Raw genomic sequence first — 21,024 nt, 5'->3', positions numbered from 1 at the left:
TTGCCTTGCCTTGCCTTGCACCTGCTTCTGTTAGCAACCTCGACTTGTGCCCTGCGCCTCGACGACACACGAAACAACCGTTTGTGTGCGACTACTTTTTTTTTCTCTCCTTCTCGCACGATACACCAAACCGAGACAAATACCACAAGAACCCAAGCTCAAACAAATAAACCTCTTTGGTCTGTTCTTTACTTTTTTTTTTCTTCTTTTCTTTTTTCTCCCTTTATCCTTTCTTATTTTTCCCCCTCCTTGTGTAAGCTCACCTTGCTACAACCATTTCGCACTTTGCACACCCCGCGTGTCCTAATCCAAGTCCAACTTTATTGCCCGGTTCCAGCTTTGCCGTGCCTGCTGGCTCTTTTTTTTTTTTTTTTTTTTTTTTTCCCTCTTCATTTTCTAGGAAGTCTCTGTTTTTCAACTGGAAGCGGCTTTGCCACCTAAAAGGACGCTTAGCTACCTATTTCTACTCGGTGTCTTGGAAGAGGAATAAGAAAAGAATTTGGTACAAATCATCTTGTGCCTGATTAGCTTCATCCAAGTTCTCCACTTGTTCCTGCGTCTTGGTCTTCAATTTGATCTCGATAACCCCACCCGCCCAAACTAATATCGTCAAGAGAGGCCCTCTATCGTTGCTTGTTTAAATGTCGCTGGCCATGTCCCACAATAATAGCATCCCCGCCATGTATGCGGATTCACAACAACAGAGTTTTGGCCACCGCCAACAACAGCAACATTCCCAACCCTCTATCAGCCATAACATCCCCATGAGACCAGTTACTCCTATGACTTCAGAGGCCGCTACTACTCTAAGCATGATCAATAGCTCTGGTCAGGGTCGGACTCCAGGCACCATGAGCCAGAGTCCAGCACATGCTGCTAGGCCCACCGCCCCTCATGCCGTCCATTCTAAACCGCAAGAGAATGAAGCAAAGTCTGCCGAGGGAACGAGTGATTCAGATCATGAGGATGAAAACAATAAACGCAAGCGAAGCAAGAAGAGGCCGCACAAGTTCTATTGTACCGACTACCCGCCTTGCACTCTGTCATTCACAAGAAGCGAGCATCTTTCTCGTCACATCAGGTACGCCAACTACTTATTGCTTTATCTCCCCCCGTCTGCGTTATTTTGTTTTCTAACATCAAACTTCGCTCTCCCCTAGACGCCACACGGGAGAACGTCCCTTTACGTGCCACTGTAACCGGGCGTTTACCCGTCTAGACAACCTCCGTCAACATGCGCAAACTGTCCATGCTAACGAACCGATCCCGGCGGATTCTCTGGCAGCTCAAGGCGGCCGCGGCCATAGACACTCCATGGCACGGAAGCGTGCCTCGATCTCACAACACCCTGTTGCCACATTGCCAGCTACGATAAGTTCGGCACACTCGCGTTCTATGTCGACTCCCATTCATTATAGGCACCCACAATACATGAACTCGTTCAACACGACCCCGAGCTCTGGCCCTGTTGGGTCTGTTCTTGCTGCACCCGCTGGACTATACCAGCAGCATCCGCCTCACGGCCCGCAGGGCCAGATGATGGGAGGTCCTTGGGGACATCAGCCCCATTCACAACCCCCCCCTCCACCCCAAAATCAGCATCAACATCAGTCCCAAGACCCATCACAGTTGCACCACCACCAGCAGCCACAGCAAATTCAACCGCCACAGCATGGTTATGGGGCGCAAATGGCGCAGCACCAGGATCGTGTATTGGCCCCAGTGATACAGGGCAATGGTCACCACGCTCATGGGCATAACCGTGCCCGGAGCCTAATGACCCCTGGCGAGATCTTACGCCCAGCCCCATCACACTTGCGTGATAACTTTGACAGAGTGCGCCGGCCTTCACAAGCTCCGAGCTTAGGGCCTTCTTCGATGATGTCTCAACAACCTCCTTCGCAAGCTTTCCCACCCCATGGGGCTCGTAATCGTGGTCATGTCCGTGGCCAGTCTCATGGTGCTTTCTCGCTGGCTCCAGGGCCCGGTCCAGCTCCAGGGCCGATGGGCAATGGGGCTAATCCCCCTCGTGGCTTCACCTCTGAGCGGGAATGGCGTCTTGCAAATCAGCCCAAGTTTAATCTTCAGGAGGAGCTTGCCCGTATTCGTCTAGGGAGTAGTGCTAATGGCAGCAACAGTAATACTGCGAGTGCTGGAAACAACGGCAAAAACTCACAGTCGCCTGTGACGCCGACCGAGGACTACTACCACCAGGCCCACTCGCCCGTGGCTTCACCAACTTTCCCCTCTTGCCGGGATTTCACTAGAGATAGAGCTAGTCTTTCTAGCTTTGACCCGGGACGTGGGCTTCTTCCTAGAGATAGGACAACTCAAAACCCCGTGGTTCCGGGCCCGCTACCTCCCCACTCAGGCCACCATTCGCAGTATCCAGGTTCTCTTGCGCCCTTCTCTCGTGGTGGTGGTGGAGGCCATTCACGATCACAGTCGTGGAACACGGCTGTGCCTGACAGAGTAGACACGCCGCCAATTACGCTTCCGCGACTCAACTATGATGAGAAAGATGTTCGCAAGAACCGGTTGGGAGCCAACCCTCTTGAACCTGACATTCGTATGTGAGTGAGGGGCTGAGGGTTGAGGGTTACTACTTCTCATTACGTGGAGCCTGTGACATGAGATCTTGTGTCTTGGCGTGGGGGCTTGCTATGTTCAGCTTGTATGCTGATTTTGGTCTGCAATTTCGATCTTACCTTGGACTATCTTGGCTATGATTTGGTTGCTTTTGTTCTCGTCTCTCTGCGCAAGTGGATGGCCTGCTGACTATATTATTGCTTCGTGTTCTCTCATGTCTTTCTCCGATGCCATTTGCTGGTAACGTGTAGGCATCCTTTTCTCTTTTCTCTGCGACGAACACTACGCTTTGGTTTTTTTTTTGATTTCTATTCATACCTACCGCACCCTTTTCGCTACTGCCACGATTTATGAGAACTACGATCACGAAACTACGATTTCTATCTGCATTGTTTATGCACCCTCCCCTCCTACTCATCCCAATCTATTCAGAGCGACGACAGAAACTGCGGGCTTGAGTTTCTTGATTTTTCTTTCACTATTCTTTTGTATGTTTCTTGGAGGGGACTTTCGCCTATATCGGTATCTCGTTTGCTTTATTTCTTATTGCGTGGATACTGTTTTTTTTTCCTTTTTGCAAGGGAGGTGCTCGTTTTACTGTTGACCATTGTCTTTTTTTTTTTTCTTGCTTACCATCCTTCACAGCATGGGTTCCTTGGTTCTCTCACTAGGTTTTGTGTTTTGGAGGCTATTCACGGGAAGGGGGGGCGGCTATCTTTTTAGTGGCTTTTGCTCTAGTTTTATATTGTATTAGTGTTGGTTTTTGTTTCCTTGTTTCTTTTGGTTTCTATCATGATGTTGAAACGGTACACAAATATATATATATATATATATCAATGCCTGCAGTCTTAGTTTTCGTGTTCTGCCTTTTTACTGTAGTATTAAAGCGCAGGAATCTTTTTCCTTCTACCCATTTCCTAACATGCCCGCCCTCGAAGGTCAAGAATAAAGTCCGCCGTGTTTCTTGTCTATGAACATATTGGGTGCAATTTTTAATGTTGCTTCTCATCTTAGTCCAACTACCTCTCCCTCCAATGATATTAAGCACATGATTACTTGGTACATTCACGTTGCAACACTGCAGTTTGACGCGGTAATCCCATGCTGAGGGGAACAAACATTATTATGTATACGATCAAACCACAAGGACTTGTGGTGGCATTATCTGAGACAGAAATGCAGGCCTGAATGTGTACAAAAGGAATTGTGGCTGCGCTTATATATGACGTCACGACAAACGACGCTCTAGTTTCTATTGGCATGGTTGGGACTATCCAAGTGTCGGCTCCAAGCCGTGGAAGTTCGTGCTAGTCATTCTCTGCACTTGCTGGGTGAGCCTTCTTAAGAATAGGTAAGGTGTATAAGGCATCTCTAGAGGAAATCTCGAATGCTCCAATGGGGGTGCAGCGAATGGGACTTGGCCGTCTGCTATTGAAGGAAGAGGGGCGGGGAACGGGTGGTGTGTATATCTGGAAACTAATGGGCATGATCCTTGCAACTGAAGGACCCGGTGGTAATCTGGGTCGAGAAAGCCAGCGGGATGAGACTGGGTCCCGATGGTCTCGGGGATAGTGGTTGAAGATGGCGATCTGTCGTCCAAGATGGGATTTAAATGCTCAAGGGGGCGATCGGAAGTTGTGCCATAGGGACGAGTCGATTCGCAAGGCATTCGTGAAGTCACCTGGTTGTCTAGTCGATCTACTACAGTGTTTATCTGGAGGTCCAGAAAGTACGCTGGGGTGTCGGAGATATTCTCGCCACATGTGCATTGGAGTGTGCCTGTTGTGGCAATAATTTGGATGAAGTGGTGGCCAGGGGGACGGCGGGTGTTCACAGGGTCGAAGACATCCTCAGAAGACTGCAGGCTGTTGGAGTGTAGATCGCATTCTTCGCAGCGGAGAATCTCCGAGGGTCTTTCCGCCATTTCGGAAACGGGATAGCCTGCAACGTCGGAATAACTTCCAGATGTGCAGTGACATGTCGAGCATTCGACACAGCATTGGCTGGGAAGTTCGGTTGGAACTGTGCAGTCTGCAGGTTGGGCAGGACAAGCGAAAGAGGCCATGATGAATAGTAATAGTAGAGAGACTGATAACAGATATTGGGTGATGAATGGCTGGGGATAAAACGTGAAACCTAAGGTATGAAGCGACAAAGATGTGGTAAGATGCATATGCTACGTGGTTACAAGAAAAGGTATGATAGCTCGAAAGCTGCCAAAGCCGAGCCTGTGTTTTGCGGCGTATTACGTTATTGCCCATAGGGGAACAAGCCTAGTAAACAAAATAATGGTAGAGTAACTACCAAGACGATGAATGCAAGTACTAGATATGACCTGCTAAGCAATATTATTTACCGTGTTATCTTATCTAGTAGCCAGGTAGACACTAAGCAAGTACAATGTAGTTGGGCGACTTAAGCCCTGAGTCGACTCATGGCAATTGCGAGCTCTTCACTTAGCTCGGCTGTCTCGTCATGAAGCCCTATATGGCCACACCAGAAACAGTCATCGCTACATAGACTCCAATCGTACGGGATGCCCGGGCCACTGGCTAGCCGATAGCCTGGCAGACCAAGGCTAATATCGCTACCGGAATCTGAGTCCGTATACTCGTAGCTACTAGAGCTCTTAATTGGGAATAGCAGGTTAGCAAGTGATCTATATTGCGGTGGTTGTGCAGAGAATTAAGCTTAGTTACCTCCGACTCATCCTCAAGTTTGTCATTGACAAACTTGCCCGGCTTTAGATCGCCCTTTCTTTGATCATGTACGACTTGTGTATACTGTCGATGCATTTTCATATGCACTGGCTTGGCGAAAACTCTTTGGCAAGAGCATACTAATAATAAGAGTTTTGTTAGATATCTGATCAAGTCTGAGTAAAAGCTGGAAGGTCGCTTACCGCAGACATCCTCATGGATGCCGTTCCACACCAGATGCCGCCGAACCTGAGCTTCTGTAGAAAACTCCCAATCGCAAGAGCAGACTAGAGCCTCGCCGTCCGCTGTTGTCTTTTTGTGTGCTTTGGCAGTGCAAATATGCCGAGATAGCTCAGCCAGGGTCCTGAACCGCCCAGAGCAGCAGGGAACTCCTTGATGAACTTCAGCTGTTTGCTGGTGAATATCCCAGCTCTTTTCCGTTGCAAATTTTCTGCCGCAGCAGGTCAGCCCTGAGCGGTCTGGTATCGTCGTATGTTTTTTTGAGTGTTGTAAATGAGCCCTATGGGCATCTTTGGTTGTGTATGTTCCTCCACAGGAACACTTGATGAGTGGTGGCTCTTTTCTTTTGTGCACTTGTGCATTTTGCACATGGGCTTGCATATGCTCAATAGCAGCAAACTTTTTGCCACATGTGCAGAAAACAGGCTGGTGAATGGCAGCATACTGTTTATGCTGTAGTAAATGTTCGCGTAATGCGAAATTCTTCCCACAATCGCAAGTTACCATTTTTAAATTTGAAGGTTGGGACAAGGGGCTGTTATCTTTGTGTATGGGTGGTGGCAGAAGAAGAAAGAGTCTGAAAGGAGTGAAAGAGTCTTGAAGGGGGGGGAGACGTTCAAATAGAGCCCTGGTGAAGGCGGGTTTTTGGAGTTGCTTGGGAAGGTGGCTAGTAACAGTTAAACAGAGAAAGCCTCATGTAGACAGGCGGGCCTCCCATAGGAAGTAGGTATATATAATAGCAGCAATGCATATATGTGTACATTCATATATGTGTCTGCCTGAGTCACCAGCCCTATCATGCCCCCAGGTAGCCAAAGAAAACTCCCAACGTGTCTGCCTCATGCATAAGCAATGCAGATGTGGCTCTGGCAGATAAATAGAAGGGAAACCAACATCCCAACACATGGGCGCAAATGGATCCGGTTAAATGTCTAGTTCACCGGGCAACGATTTGTCTCAGACTGCTGGCAATGCTTAAATCACAATCATATAGCTAGTTTGCATGTAATGATGCAAACAGCGCTTCAGCCTAGCTGCATGGCACAAGACATGATGGCAAAAATGCTGGTGTATTTCTAACATACAGGGATAAGCCAGTTGGACTGCTTTAAAAAAAGATTTGCAGACGTCGATATCGCCTACTTCCACATAGATTATTATCTTATTAATGGCGAACATAGGGGGGGCACCAGGTACATCCACTCCCGGGGGGGCTGAAGGAAAAGACCGCCATGTCCCCCTCATGCCTGTGTAACTTAAAAGCGCATTCGCTGTGAAACCCTCACTTAAAAAGCAAGACTACTTTAGATTTGAATGCTGCCAAGCGAGACAAAGATGCTGCCAAATATGATCCAAGTTGATCCCTCAGCCGCACGGCTCTGGCCAGAAATAACAGGAATGGCGGTGGGGAGAAGGAACTGTGAGTGCGAAGTTTGCGTTAGCCGGTGTATCTCTTGTGTCTTTGACCATCGCATATGGAAGGTCAACTCACGATGCTGCTTGTTGCCGTGGACACTGGGGGAAGGCTTGTGGAGGAGGCCCCAGAGGAGAAGCCGCATACATCAAGCACGCCTTGGATATCTACAAGTTCCAGCAACCAGTACCAGTCAGTAATTTGCGCTTTATAGTGTTTCCGCTCATGTACTCTGATCTCCACTCCAAACCTACCATCAACTGCTTCCGCAAGATCAACGAGAGTTGAGTTCGCAGCTAGGGTGAGGCATTGCCTGCACGCAATAGCGGACAAAGAGTACTCGGATGGCACATAGCAATAGCATCCGTCGGACTCAGACCTTATCGGAGAGCAGCCATATATCTGATCAAATATCACATCACATGTGGACGAGCAAGTCTTTGGGTAGCCGTAGGACGTGCAGTTCTCTCCGCATGTGGAAGATGATTGGGTAGCGGTGGCGAGACTGAACAAAGCCGCGAGGGCAATGGTAATGAGACTGATCATATGCATGGTGGAGCCAGAGGGAAGAACAAGTTGCGGGATAAGAGAGGACGGCATGTGGACTTGTCGGGATAGGTAGGTCCGCGTCGTCTTCTTATAGGCGAGCCGGCCCCTATCAATAATGAAGGTCTACGCATTGTATCACCATCTCATCTCGGGTTTGTGTCTTTATTGTCATCTTGCTCATGGCTCATTAAACTCAAGCTGTCCTGAAAATGCACGATGGTTTCCCTTTTGTGCAACCCCTCAAGGCGACTTTCCGTCCTAATTTGCGCTCTCCCTTGACATATTGATACAGGTCTAAGCCAAGAGCAGTGACTGACGGCAATCAAAAGAAGACATGGAGCTGGTTCTGGAGCTATGACATAAGCTAGAGCTTTGTGCTACCATACGACAGGCTAAATCACATTCAGTTATCTAGGTGTCCCTGGATTGTTTGTCTTGGCCTACGCCAATACGAGATAGGACGAGAGGATGTCGGGATGAGCTCCGAAAACCGACTAGGCGCGTGTGGACGTGGCGGCACAGCAGTGGCTGTTCAACATCGGTCAGTGTAAAGTTAGATCAAAGCATTGAAAATGATCACGTAGTAGGGTTAGCGCCAAAAAAAGAAATTGAGATGATGGCTTGCTTAGATCTAGCCGAATCTTCACCAGATTTAATTCCCTGACTACACGCACATTTGGCTTTGGTGATCATGAAAATTCGCGTGTGTCTTACTAGTAGGATGAAGGACTGGCTGTGTGGTCTACTAGTTGCTATTAATAGCTTGTATTATAGTGGAGTCGCGACGCAACTCCGAGGTAGTTGCCGATATTTCAATATGAAGAATATCTTAAATACCCTATAAAACATTTAGAAAGCCATATAATTCCAAACATGCATGGTAAAACAGCACATGAAGAGTTTTACCTGGCATATGATCGAGATGAAGAAGTGCGGAGAGAAAACGTGACGTAACTTGGGTTGTGAGATTGAACCAGGTTTGAGGCAGCAAGACCCCTGCCCCTGAGTCCAATAGCGCATGCGCATAGCTGTACCGCAGCACGCGATTCTCATATATATGGGTCTGTCCGCGAAACCTTATTGCTGCTGGAGGTAGACAGAAGCCCCTTGTCTAGCATGAAGTGTATTTGGCGGTGGTCAATGGGTGTTGGGTTTGAAACAGACTGTGCATACGAGTCTTCCATGCACAGAAAATGTAAAAGTGTAATAAAGTTCTTGATACAACTTAATGGCCCCTGCTGATCTCGTGGGTTGTTGCATCCTGTTGCAAATCGGAAGCTTATTGTCTTCAGGCGGGATCTTACGAAGTAGGCAGTAGGAAATATACCGATCGCTGACCATGAGAATGAGGCCCTTGCCGGAGTATTTGGGGCTAGGGAAACAGGGATCTAGGAACTTAGAAAGAGAAGGAAAGTAGAAGGAAAGAGAAGGCAAGGGATGGAGGAATGGGGGGCGGACATGGGTTTTATCATACGTAGACTGGCTGAGAATTACGATGCCGAACAGTACTGACTCGTTTTGGCTATTTTTGGAGGAAGTCTCGTAGTTACAGTCTGTGCAAATCGTGATGTTGTTGGTGTGGCGATGGGGGGCGTGATAACGCCGCGTACGGACTCCCGGGCAAATACTTTGGTGTTTGGTGTGTTGGGAGAGAAGGAGGACTCGGGAACTGAAGATCTATAAGATGAGGGCAGCTCACCCGCTTCTGGCTCTGTCTTACTCCCTTTCTCTTCATCTAGCATCTAGCATCTAGCATTTTCACAGTCTTTCATCACAGACACTGTCTGGCTCCCTCTCTTCACTTCTTGTTTTATTCTTTCATTATTCGTTTTTAGCATCGCTCATTCTAAAGAACTATAGACATTGATTGTCGTTCAGCTTTCGTTCTCCCCTGATTTTTATACATACATCTCTGCGAGACCTTTTCTTCCTAGGCCTCTTGTGTACAGACCTCCCTTTCTATCATTTATATCTGATCCCATCTCCATCTAGATCTCTCCATCATGTCTGCTGCCATGCTTCTTTCCACTCTGCTGGCTGCCAGCACTGTGCAACTGGCTGCCGCTGAAGTCAAGATCAAGGTCGACCCTGCCATTACATACCCTGGCTGGGAGGGCTGGGGCACTTCTCTGGCTTGGTGGGCCGCTGTATTTGGCGACCGTGACGACCTTGCCGATGCCTTCTTTAGTCTCAAGGAGACCAAGCTCAACGACCAGACCCTTCCCGGTCTTGGCTTCACTATCGCCCGGTACAATGCCGGTGCTTGCACCAAGAACCAGGTCAACAATGTTGGCATCAACATCACCACGAGCATGATCCCCAGTCGCGCCATGGAGGGCTTCTGGCTCAACGACGAATCCGCTGATATTAACTCTGCCAGCTGGGACTGGGAGGTTGACAAAAACCAGCGTCTCATGCTTTCCAAGGCAGTCGAGCGTGGCGTCACCCACACCGAGCTTTTCAGCAACTCTCCCATGTGGTGGATGTTGGAAAACCTGAATCCCGCTGGTGGCAACGACGGAGGCAGCAACCTGCTGCCCGAGTTCTTTGCCAAGCACGCTGATTACTTGGCTGCCGTGGCGGAGAAGGCCGCGCGTGACTGGGGCGTTACCTTCACTACCATTGAGCCCTTCAACGAGCCCATGGCTAACTGGTGGAAGGGTCCTACTGGTACCCAGGAAGGATGCCACATTGATCGCGACTCGCAGGCCAAAATCATCGGCCACCTTGCTGAGGCCATGAAAACGCGATCGCTTACCAAGAGCACTATTGCCGCTTCCGACGAGAACCACTTCCAGGAGACCGTCGATACCTGGAAGGCTATTGGCCCCACTGCACAGGGCCAGATTACTCGCATCAATGCCCACGGCTACCAGGCTGCCCAGAACGATGCTCGTAAGGAACTGTGGAAGATTGCTAGCGAGGCCAAGAAGGACCTGTGGACTTCGGAGCACGGTGAGAACGATGCCACTGGTGCCAAGATGGTCAATAGCATCATGCTGGATCTGCGCCTCATGCATCCTAACGGCTGGGTCTACTGGCAGGTTCTGGACGGCGGTGGCTGGGGTCTGATTGATGCTGACAACGAGGCAAAGACGATCAAGGGCGCTACCGCTAAATACTATGCCCTTGCTCACTTCTCGCGCCACATCCGCCCTGGTATGACCCTGCTGGAGACTGGCAGCGACAGTGTGGTTGCAGCCTACGATGCCAGCACCAAGAAGCTGGCCATTGTTGCAGCTAACTTTGGGGAGACCGACACCTTCTCGTTTGACATTTCATCCTTCAAGAATGTGCCTGCTGCCGGAACTGCGGTGCCTGCATGGGAGACTATCCTAGCCGATACTGGTGCCCGGTACGCCTCCAACACGAAGAATACCATCAGCGGCACTCAGTTTGGCGCGAGCCTGGAGAAGAACAGTGTCCAGACGTTTGAAATCGAGGGTCTAACTCTGTAAAGCGCAGGAGAAGGGACGGGGACGTTACAAGGAGCGGGGATTCGGCGACGTGGTGTTGTACATAGCCCGGCATCGGTGATTATAGTTTTGTTGAGAGCGCATTACTGTCGTTTAGTTTTAAGCATTTCATCCTGTTTATACAATTAGCCATTCCACAAGACTGCGTGAGCACCCTGACTGCTGTGGGTTATGCATCTAAAAACAGCAAAGATGGTCATGTTATGTTGAGTAACAATCCTTTACATGGCTGTGCCGCTTGTTCATGTGTAGTGTGTATTAGTTAGGCACAACGGTCTGTGACCAGACTGTGATATAGGCATGGTTTCTGTCAACTATGGTTGGTCCCATATATACCCTTGTCCGTTGTATGTGGCGAAAACCTAACGCCACATACAGGCCCATAATTCAAAGTGTGGCGCAAGCTCTTAACCCAAACAAATCCTAAATCCCATTCCCATCAGCCAGCTGTATCTTGACGCAAGCTTGTATCAGCCTTGCCTACTATTGACGCCCCACACCGGCCTTCTTGCATACTAATACTACTCAGCCTTGGCCAGCTTGTTGTTTCGCATTCACATTGCTATTACTTTGGCTATATCGACCTCATTTTCTTTTTCAGCCTTTTTATTCTCCCGCATATGCCTTCTAGTGACCACTAATATCCTTGCTACTTACTTGTCTGCTTTTGTCTGCAAGTGAATTGTTGTCGTTGTCTACGCATAAGCCAAGTCCTCAACTGAGCTTCAAAAGCCACGATCGAGCTTCTGTGCCGCCTGTTTTCACCCTCATATCCAACGACATATCTCGCCCACAATGCCGTCGCCCCAGACCGTTAATCCCGAGATCCTCGCCGCCATTGAGAAGATCAAGGCCGCCTCATCTCTCCCACAAGCTAAGAAAGCTGTCTCTCAAGCCAAGCTTGCTCTCCATAAGCACCACATGTTGACCCCCCCAGTCGCCATTCTCTCCCGCAATGCTGACGGCACTGAAACGGAGAGTGCGGATGACCATGCTGCCCGCGCAATGGCAACTGCAGCAATCCGTGAAGTGTACGAGCTGGGCGCGCTGGTGTCTATTCGTGGCAAGAACATCCGGGAGTTTGCCATTTATGTTTCCCAAGCCAAGATGTGTTATGAGGCGTTGCCGCGCTGGATTCTGGCAGAGGAGTCTACGCAGCAGCGCCGCATTATCGGCCTCTACCTACTCCTGCTGCTGAGTAACTCGGACTATGCTACTTTCAGCTGCGAGATGGAGCCGCTGCTCAACGCCCCCGTGCCCAAGAAGGTTGTCGATGGCCGGGAGGTTGAGGCTATTTCCAGTGCGCAGCTGGCGCAGCTTCTGAGCGACGACCCATTCCTGGGCTACCCTATTCAGCTCGAGAGATGGCTCACCGAGGGACGCTACGACATGATGTGGAAGGCACTGCAAAGTAAACATGTGCCAGGCGAGGAGTATGCTGTGTTCACCGAGGTACATGATTTCTCTCCTGCCCCTAATGCTCGTATAATGCTGTTTTCTAACTCTTTCATCTTCCTGCTTTCTAGATTCTGTCAGAGCTCATCCGGTCGGAAATTGCCACTTCGAGCGAGTCCGCATACACCAGCATGTCAATCCTATCGGCCAAATCGCTCCTGTTCATGGAGTCTGAGGGTGCTGTCATCCAGTTTGCGCGCCGGCGTAACTGGTCCATTCGTGATGGGCTGATTATTTTCCCTACGCCCAAGGAGCTTGCCGCCTCCGCGGCTGGAGTGGACAAGGACGACTCTTCCTCGGACAGCGAAAGCGAGGTGGTGGAAGGCGTCTCGCCGCATGCGTTTGTAGGCAGAGAGTTGATTGCCAATGTGCAAGATTATGGCCGGGGATTGGAGAGCATTGTGTAGAGAGAAAAGGACAGGGAGGGGTATGTAGAAGGGTAGAGGACGGCATAGGGGTGTTGTATTGAACGGCGATTCGTTGAGATACAGATACGAGTTACGAGTTTGCAAGCAACACATGATGAGCTTTGTTTAGTGTTTTTTTTTTACCTGTTTTCTTCTCCTCTCTTAAGACATGATCAACAGTATAACTGAGACGAAGAATGGACGGCGACCTGGAGATGACATGGCCTAGATGGGGACTGTAGGGTGAAATAGGGGAGGGTTGCATCACAAACAGTAGAGATAAAGGCCAGGTTAAGCGGAATTCTGCTGCTGTAGGGCCCTGCCTGGCGCTTGTACAGTAGCACGACCTACCAGAGTGATTTTGGCGGAGGCACCTTGGCGTGGCGTGTTTATAAAACCCCAACACTGGGCGCTCGCTGCTAGATGAACAAAGATAGCGACTCTTGTAAGCGCGTCATGAATAGAAGCGAGGGGCACTAAACGCGAGTACTATGGATAGTCAACCCACTGAGCGATCAAGACCAAAGTACAACAGTCAAAATATAGCGTAACAATAGAACTATACAGGTGGAGAGACGAAGCATCTCGAGAGACGAAGCATCTCAAGAGACGAAGCATCTCAAGAGCCGCCCCCCCCCCCCCCCAGTCCGACACCCTCTCGCTCCTCATGTATGTTGAATACGAAGCCAATTCAGGATCTAAGTTTATCGTGGAAGCGAAATTTTGCTTCTTGTTCGTGTGGTAGGATATTTAGCCGCCAATGTGTATGAAGTTTACTTACTCCTTGGCCCGCGCGTACATATATATATATGTGTTATGTGTTTTGCCTTGTCGTATGCATCGCTTAATGCTAGCCGAGGCCCCCCCTTTTCTTGACCTGCTCTGCTTCGGCATCATTGCTGGCTACCTCAGCGGCCCCGAAAATTGCCCCGACTCCGCGTCTAGCATATCCAACACTTCCTACTAAAACACTTGGCCCCCACTTCATGTCTGGGCCGGGCGGATGTGTTAACTCAAGCGTATTGCCTACAGGTTTCAGGCGACGGAAGGATATCTACAGAGACGCCCTGTAGTGTAGTAGCATGAACGTGGGAAGACCGAAAGCAATAGAAGATGTGCAAGTACGGGGCGGTAGCGCGATATTCTCCGAAAACTAGTTGCACGCACTGCTTATTGGCTTTTTGCAAAACTTGATGAAAGGGTTGCCTCTGTAGTCCATGGCTCAATGGCTGAGTCAACTGAAGCAGGCGTTGAATTTGCTTTGCCACGGAGATATTCTGGGTGGCCCGGTTGGCGGAATAGCGTATTTTAAAGGGGGGGGGCTAGCAAGTGACTCGCTGACAAGGTAAAGGCACTCTCTACCCTCGATGTAGCTGCGATCTAAGGATGCTGTTTCTTACCGGGCTAGGCGACTATTAGGTTCCCTGTCACAGACGTAGGTCAATTATAGCTAGCTAGCTGCAACTTGCCTACTCCGAGGACCCGAGAAAAAGGCGTCTATATAACTAGCCTCTCGTTGTAGATTGAATATGCCAAACACTGAAGGACGCCATAAGACTGGCGTACTTCATAAGTGCTGAGTAGCCTAAATGAGCTGATGCAAGACATTACGGCGGGCAATGTGGAAAGTAAATGGCCGAATTTCTACAGTGCAACGACGTGTAGCCATAGCTGAGAATTGCCGGGTAGGTCAAGTACTGTACCCCAATGTTGACCGCAGAAAAGAGATTTTTCTTTGTTAGCATCTGCACTGAGAAGGTAGTTAAGTATATGGCAGAGGATCGGGTGATAGAAGAACCCGGCAATGGTTAGTGGAGGATGGGTATCTCTTTGACCACAACAGATGCCTGGAAAGGTGAGTGGGTAGAGAGAACACTACTTTAACAATGCGGCCAAAGCGTCACAGCGTGCGCCAACAAGTACTACGAGTACCGACTCATGAAATCGGCAGAGTTCCCTTAAATTATTGGCTTCTGGTTGTTTCCGGCTGCCAGCCAAGTCTACAGAACGAAAGGAGACGAGCGCAGTCGCTTCTCCATCTCGTTTCTTGGTTACACAAGACATCACATACATAAAAACACAACAATTATACCAAATAACTGACCACATGTAACACAATTAACTTGACTTTATTATTTAATATTATCCAGTGATGGAAGTGCAGTGCGCCGTGAAATCATACAAGCCAAGAGAGATTCTATAGTATGCTGGAGAAAATGATGAGGAAGATGCTGGATGATGTCATGACTTGTGAAATGATTGAACTAAGCATAAATGACGGGCATACATTGTGCACGATTTTTGATCGTTGTGACAGCTGCAGACTTCCAAGGGCAAGAAAGGGTTAACAGCTGGCTCGCTTGCGGCTCAGTGGTCGCTTGGGCTTAGGCAGTGAAGGTGTTGGTAGCCACGGCCGTGTGGGTGGTGGAGACACCTGTAGGAAGGACTCCAGTGGGCTGGGTCTGGGGAACTTCCTCAGTGGTAGTTTTGTAGACCTTAACGGAGTTGATGGCCCAGTAAGCCTCGGTGTAAGATTCGGGGTGTGGCACCAGCGAAATCCTCGCACTTCTTGGAAAGAGCAGTCAGTCTCTTGTCCCATTGCCAGACACTGCCGGCCCAATCACCACAGAAGTCGGTGTTGAAAATCAGATTGTGCTCTTGGAAGTGAGACGTGATGTCACAGCTAGGCCCGCCGTTGAGTCTAGCCGCAGGAGTACCCCAGGTGGCGGGGTTGGGCTTCTCGTTTGTAATGTCCTCGGGGATAGAGTCGCGCGGGAAGAAGTACATGGAAATGTGGTCGGCGGCCCAGTCCATAGCATAGATACCGCCTTTGATCGCATTGAACTTGGTGCCAAAAGGGGCCAGGGTGTCTAGGGCTGAGTGACGGAATGCACATACCGAGCCCCAAGCATCCATAACTACCGGCCTGCAGGTGTCAGGCGTAAATCAGTCAAGTCAGCATTGCTCCTTCTTTATGCAAGTGCGAAGAAACGAGCCGGGCCTAGACGTTTTTCTTATGTTGTGCTCGCTCAACTCTTAAACGCCGCCTCACTGTGAGTCCTCCTATGTCTACATTCTCATAGGACTAGGGGCCGACGCGTTGGCCCTTCAACTATTAGCTTTGGCAGCTTGTTCCATCATCCAAGCCTTGGTTCCAAACCACGCTATTATCGTAAGACGGAAGAACGCGGCCCCGTCTATACTACAGCTGCGGGCTGCTGGCGCTCCCACTATACACTATCAAAGCTTTCCAATCCGTTGTCTTCATTTATATATGTATGCACCACTTCTATTCTTGTTCACCTGCTTGTGCTCTGTGCTACTAAAATCCTTCATATGGGCTCCTCCCACAGCCCCTTCCTCCCTTGCTTGCATACTCGTGGGCGATAGTCAACCAAGTTGGGTAACAGTATCCATGAGAAGGGCCATAGGGTTCCTGGCCTGATTCGTGGCTAGGGACAGGCAAAAGGTAAAGCAGGTGGTGGCGACTAGTGGGGGACTAGATGAAGCCTAAATGCCATAGCATAAATCTTTTCATGGAACGGAGCAGTCATCAGTAGGCAAGTCCCTGTTTCTCACCCACCTGTCTCCTTCAGCTTTCTCTGCATTCTATCTCTGCAGGTGTTGTTGCATCTTCCGAGAGAAGCGCAGTCAAAAAGGACTGCTTGTTTCCTTTCCCTTTCCTTGTACTGCTTCAGAGTTACGTGATTTGCGACCACACCAACCACTAGCACTAGATCGAGCAGAAGACTAGAATAGAAGTCTGTTAACTGAGAGCATAGAAATCACGCCCTGCCTGTTATCTGTACTATTCAAAACTGTGCAAGTAACAGTGCGCAGTGTGCCGGCAGGGCCATGCTGAAATTATCGCATGGTTATATCGCGGTGCAGAAGGCGGCGGCTGGGGCCTTCAAAGGGTTCCCCGAAGAGTTGCTGTTACCGTTGCTAACTCGAAACCGAGATCACGTACATGATGAGCGTGTGCGCCAAGCAATCATGTGCACCTTTACTTCCCTCCATTTGATTGATCAATTCTCAACCATCAAATATGCCTCGCAAAGTCAACGCTCTTGCACATCAAGGGCAGAAGGACGGTTGCAGGAAACCCATCCCCGACCATGGACGGTCTAGGCGCGTACGAGCCGACCCCAACAAAAGAATCAGTGAGATACCTTGGCCTGCACCTAGACTCTAAACTTCTCTGACAAGAATGCAGTAAAGGCCATTGCGAGTGTCAACTGAGTGGCCCACGGCTTGAGGCATCTAGCTGGCTGCTACAAAGGGGCAGATACAAAAAGAAAAGGCATGCTCAGAGCCACAGCAGTCCACGCCTGTGCCTTGAGCAGCGCTCTTTGCAGCGAGTGCCTAGTCCGAGTAAAAAAAATTCAAGGTCAAGTTTCGGAGAAAAGGTATGCATGCCCAAGGTGGTGATCCCAAAGCCAGGTCGCCCAAGACTGGCACCACGCTCGTACCGCCTAATCTCGCTCCTCCCCACGCTGGGGAAGGGCCTGGAAAGATCAATAGCGAGAAGGCTCGCAGAGGAAGCGATTGATAGGGAGATCATCCCTAGAAATTACATCTGTGCGGTGCCGAAAAGGGCGGTAACGGACCTGCTTATTGACCTCCGTGGGAAGATAGAGGAAGCCCAGGAATGGAAGAAGGTAACCTCAATCTTCACGTTCGACATCAAAGGAGCCTTTGACGCGGTAGACCCGGAGAGAATGGAACGCAGGATGGTGGAGTGCCTTTGGCCCACAAAATTGTGCAGATGGGTCAGAAGCTTCATGGAGGGAAGAGAGGCGAGCATCCACGCCGAAGAAACAACTACAACCCTCGTGGGAGGCTCTCTCCCGCAGGGCTCGCCAATCTCCCCAGTGCTATACATGCTCTTCATGGCACCGCTCTACAAACACATCCCCCCGCTACTGGGATATGCAGACGACGGGGCCTTAGTGGTCAGTGGGCGAGACTTCGCAGAAAATAGCAGCTCAATCGAAGTCATCATGAAGGAAGTGGTAGAGTGGACCACGCTCAACGGTCTAGAAATAGACCAGGGAAAGTCAACGCTACTACACATCAAGGGCAGAAGGAGGATTGCAGGAAGCCCATCCGTGACCGTGGAAGGCCTAGGCACGTACAAACCGACCCCGGCAAAAGAATCAATGAGATGGCTTGGACTGCACCTGGACTCGAGTCTTCTGTTCAACAAGCACATCGCACAGGTCATTGCGAGTGTCAACCGGTTGGCAAATGGCTTGAGGTATCTAGCCGGCTGCTACAAAGGAGCAGACACAAAGAGCATGCTCACAGCGGTACGGGCCTGCGCCGTGAGCAAAGCGCTCTTTGCAGCGAGCGCCTGGTCTGGGCTAGAGACAACAAAAGAGGCAGCAGAGAAGCTGAACATCTCGCTGAGGAAGTGCCTCCGAGCAGCTCTCCCCATGTACCGTACGACACCAAGGGAATGCTTACACCATGCCGCAGGCATTCCTCCTTTCGAAATCCTCCTGGAGGATGAAAAGAGGAGGGAAGCCATACGGTGGCACACACTAGATGATAGGCACATTCTGAGAGGGCCAAATTTCAACCCAGTGGTGGCGAGGCTACGCAAACTCCTCCCAGCGCAAATGGAGAAACACACTAGGTTGAGGCCGCTCTTGGAAGGACCGGACATGGCGCCCCGAACGTGGCTCAGCAAAGAGGAGGAAGCGAAGCGACACCAGGCAGAGGTAGAGAATACCCTACCAGGAACGCTCATCGCATACTCCGACGGATCGAAAGATGCAAGTGGCAACGCGGGCGCAGGATGGGCTATCATCGAAGACGGAGCTACCCAAGAAGCAAACCACATAGCTCTAGGAAAGTGGATGGAGGTGGCAGATGCGGAGGCAGTTGGCGCTCTCGAGGCAACTAAGCGAGCAACAGCTCGCGAAGGAGCTGGAGAAATCTGGCTGTGTCTAGACAACAGAGGAGTTGTGGACCGACTCCGAAATGCAGCCACCAAAAACAGCACATCACAGGAAGCGGTAGACGAAACCAGACGAATCCTAAAAGCCTGGGCAGACAAGACACCCGGAAGGCTCGCCCGAGTGCTATGGGTCCCAGGACACATGGGCATCAAAGGCAATGAGCTAGCCGATACCCAGGCCAAGTTAGGAAGCCAGGGACTGGTAACGGAACACCGCTTCAGCCTTGCAGGAGCACGGAGATGGAGAAGAGACCAGCTACGTCTCGACTACGAAGGGTGGTGGAAAGAACAAAAAGGATACCGTCCGCTTGGAACCGGCGTCTCCACTGAACCCCCCTTCCGCAACTCCCGCTACAAAGGGCTGACTAGAATAGAGCTGGGCCACATCCTCGCGGCTAGAACTGGCGATGGAGACTTCGACAGATACCACGAGCGATGGGGACACAACTGCCCACTTGGATGCAGAGCCTGCAACCAAGCCAAGGAACGAGGACACTGGTGGACCTGCAAGGCACTACCCAGACCATGGAGCCAAAGGTTCGCGGACAAGCTCCTTAAAAACACGAAAGCGACAAGTTATGTCGCCAACGTGCTTCGCCGCAACCTGATGCTCCTTAAAGAGAAACAACAACCCGAGCCCGAGCTGAGCTGTCTGGACACCACAGAGGCAACCCCCCCTCAAGAAACGCGTAGAGGCAGGTCACTGCCACCGCAGACTACAGGGGAGCGACCACAACAAGGGCAGCCTAGGATGACACAACCAACTCCACGACAGCAAGGGCAACAACGAAGAAGGGGACGAGGAGGGCGAAGTTGAGGGAGAATGGAAGGGGAAGAGAGAAGAGATAGGAGGAGGAAACGTTCGCAGGACAGGAAGGAGATGTCGAGGAGGGCTCCGTGAGAAGGTGTGGAGGGAGCTCTGCTTCCAACCACCAGCAGAACGGGAAAAATATTAAAAATGATGCGGCAGCAGCCATGCATACGGAAGGACAAAACCGCTGTACTCTGCCGGGGCCTACCCCCCGTGCTGAAAGCCGGCGGCCTTTTAGACTAGATTACACGCGGTCGTCGCAGACCAAAAATACCTGGAACCCCGCAGGCACGCCCTAGGGCAATGCTGGACAGAGAGCCATCCTGGCCCAAGCGCCGGACCCTAAAAAGTCATAGGAGGCGCCCGAAATCCAAGCAAACCTGCAATTGCTGACCGCCCAGGAGGAGTCACGGGAAGCTGACATCAGCCAACGGCTCCTGTCCGGAATATGCCGTCGTATTACCGCGAAATAATTGGTAGGTATGTATGTATGTATGTTTTATTTAACGTCTACCTACAGCTATTTCACCATAATACGACGGAATAATTGGTAGGTAGACGTAAAATGATACAATACAATACAATATGCATGCCCAAGCTGCAAAAAGAGAGGCTTGGACATGGCGGCATGGTGAGGCGACGGCCGGCCAAAAAGAATACGTACAACACTGGGTATTCGCACGTGGTCACCCACCGTACTACTGATCCAGCGCTCTATGGCTTGACTAAGGGGGAGCAGACGGGACCCCGTATTTTCCATAGGCTATGGTCGTACGTGGTAATTTGGGGTTTCGTGGCCCTTATAAGCTAAGCAAAAATGGAGAAAAAGAAAAAAAAAAGAAAAAGCCTTCTTCTCAGGACGTCATTGACACCACGAAACGGATCCTGAGCCTCTGGAAGGGGGGAGAGAAGTACGTACAAGTGCTGTAGGTCCTAGGCCATGTAGGCCTAGCCGGACCGCGGAGATTGAGGAGAAACCAGCTCCGTACAGGTGGAAAGAGCAACAAGGATGCCACCCGCGCAATGATATCTCTCCGGCCCCCCTTTCCGTGTGTCCAACTACAAGGGCCTAGACACTAGACAGGACACGGGGATTCTGACCAGTATCACGGCTTCTTCAAGCATGGATGCCCACGCGGCGGCTCGGAAGGCGTAGTTCTCTAGAGCACTTTCTCCTAACGACCAGGGACTGCTTTCAAAACGCAGCAGCCACTTCGCTGAACAGACAAAAGAACCGACGTCACAACTGCCCTAACACTGACTGACTGACTACCTTGTAGGGATGCTGAGACTCCCAAAGCCATTCAAAGTGGCAGGGGAGTTAGAAGATGTCGTCTTCCGACTCCTCCTCCGGTTGCGTATCAAGATATGAGCAAGCCTTCTAGCTGGATGACGGGCAAAAAGATGACGGTGCCGACA

At 50.4% G+C, this 21,024-nt stretch overlaps 6 protein-coding genes across 6 annotated transcripts; 4 read left to right on the top strand and 2 right to left on the bottom strand.

Annotated features, from left to right (window-relative positions):
• Positions 1 to 680: 680 nt before the first annotated feature.
• Positions 681 to 2,577, top strand: HOO65_020981 (C2H2 transcription factor; the record flags this gene model as incomplete). The annotated part of the gene is made up of 2 exons (XM_071006615.1): positions 681 to 1,081; positions 1,161 to 2,577. The coding sequence occupies 2 exons, from the start codon at positions 681 to 683 to the stop codon at positions 2,575 to 2,577; spliced, it is 1,818 nt and encodes a 605-aa protein (XP_070861619.1).
• Positions 2,578 to 3,859: 1,282 nt separating this feature from the next.
• On the bottom strand, positions 3,860 to 4,654 carry HOO65_020980 (uncharacterized protein; the record flags this gene model as incomplete). The annotated part of the gene is made up of 1 exon (XM_071000209.1): positions 3,860 to 4,654. One exon carries the CDS (start codon positions 4,652 to 4,654, stop codon positions 3,860 to 3,862), a length of 795 nt encoding a protein of 264 aa, XP_070861618.1.
• Positions 4,655 to 9,494: 4,840 nt separating this feature from the next.
• HOO65_020979 (glycoside hydrolase family 30 protein) lies at positions 9,495 to 10,949 on the top strand (the record flags this gene model as incomplete). Its single annotated transcript, XM_071000208.1, has 1 exon — positions 9,495 to 10,949. The coding sequence occupies one exon, from the start codon at positions 9,495 to 9,497 to the stop codon at positions 10,947 to 10,949; it is 1,455 nt and encodes a 484-aa protein (XP_070861617.1).
• Positions 10,950 to 11,762: 813 nt separating this feature from the next.
• On the top strand, positions 11,763 to 12,829 carry HOO65_020978 (26S proteasome regulatory subunit rpn12; the record flags this gene model as incomplete). The annotated part of the gene is made up of 2 exons (XM_071006904.1): positions 11,763 to 12,419; positions 12,494 to 12,829. The coding sequence occupies 2 exons, from the start codon at positions 11,763 to 11,765 to the stop codon at positions 12,827 to 12,829; spliced, it is 993 nt and encodes a 330-aa protein (XP_070861616.1).
• Positions 12,830 to 15,325: 2,496 nt separating this feature from the next.
• HOO65_020977 (putative endo-1 3(4)-beta-glucanase) lies at positions 15,326 to 15,745 on the bottom strand (the record flags this gene model as incomplete). The annotated part of the gene is made up of 1 exon (XM_071000207.1): positions 15,326 to 15,745. One exon carries the CDS (start codon positions 15,743 to 15,745, stop codon positions 15,326 to 15,328), a length of 420 nt encoding a protein of 139 aa, XP_070861615.1.
• Positions 15,746 to 17,721: 1,976 nt separating this feature from the next.
• Positions 17,722 to 19,611, top strand: HOO65_020976 (putative double-stranded RNA/RNA-DNA hybrid binding protein; the record flags this gene model as incomplete). The annotated part of the gene is made up of 1 exon (XM_071000206.1): positions 17,722 to 19,611. The coding sequence occupies one exon, from the start codon at positions 17,722 to 17,724 to the stop codon at positions 19,609 to 19,611; it is 1,890 nt and encodes a 629-aa protein (XP_070861614.1).
• Between the last annotated feature and the right edge of the window lie 1,413 nt (positions 19,612 to 21,024).

Source organism: Ceratocystis lukuohia (genome assembly GCF_044167205.1).
Source record: "Ceratocystis lukuohia strain C4212 chromosome Unknown Supercontig2_pilon, whole genome shotgun sequence".
NCBI classification, from domain to species: domain Eukaryota; kingdom Fungi; phylum Ascomycota; class Sordariomycetes; order Microascales; family Ceratocystidaceae; genus Ceratocystis; species Ceratocystis lukuohia.
The sequence above is the reverse complement of the archived record's forward strand: the minus strand, read 5'-3'. Positions and strand labels throughout refer to the sequence as shown.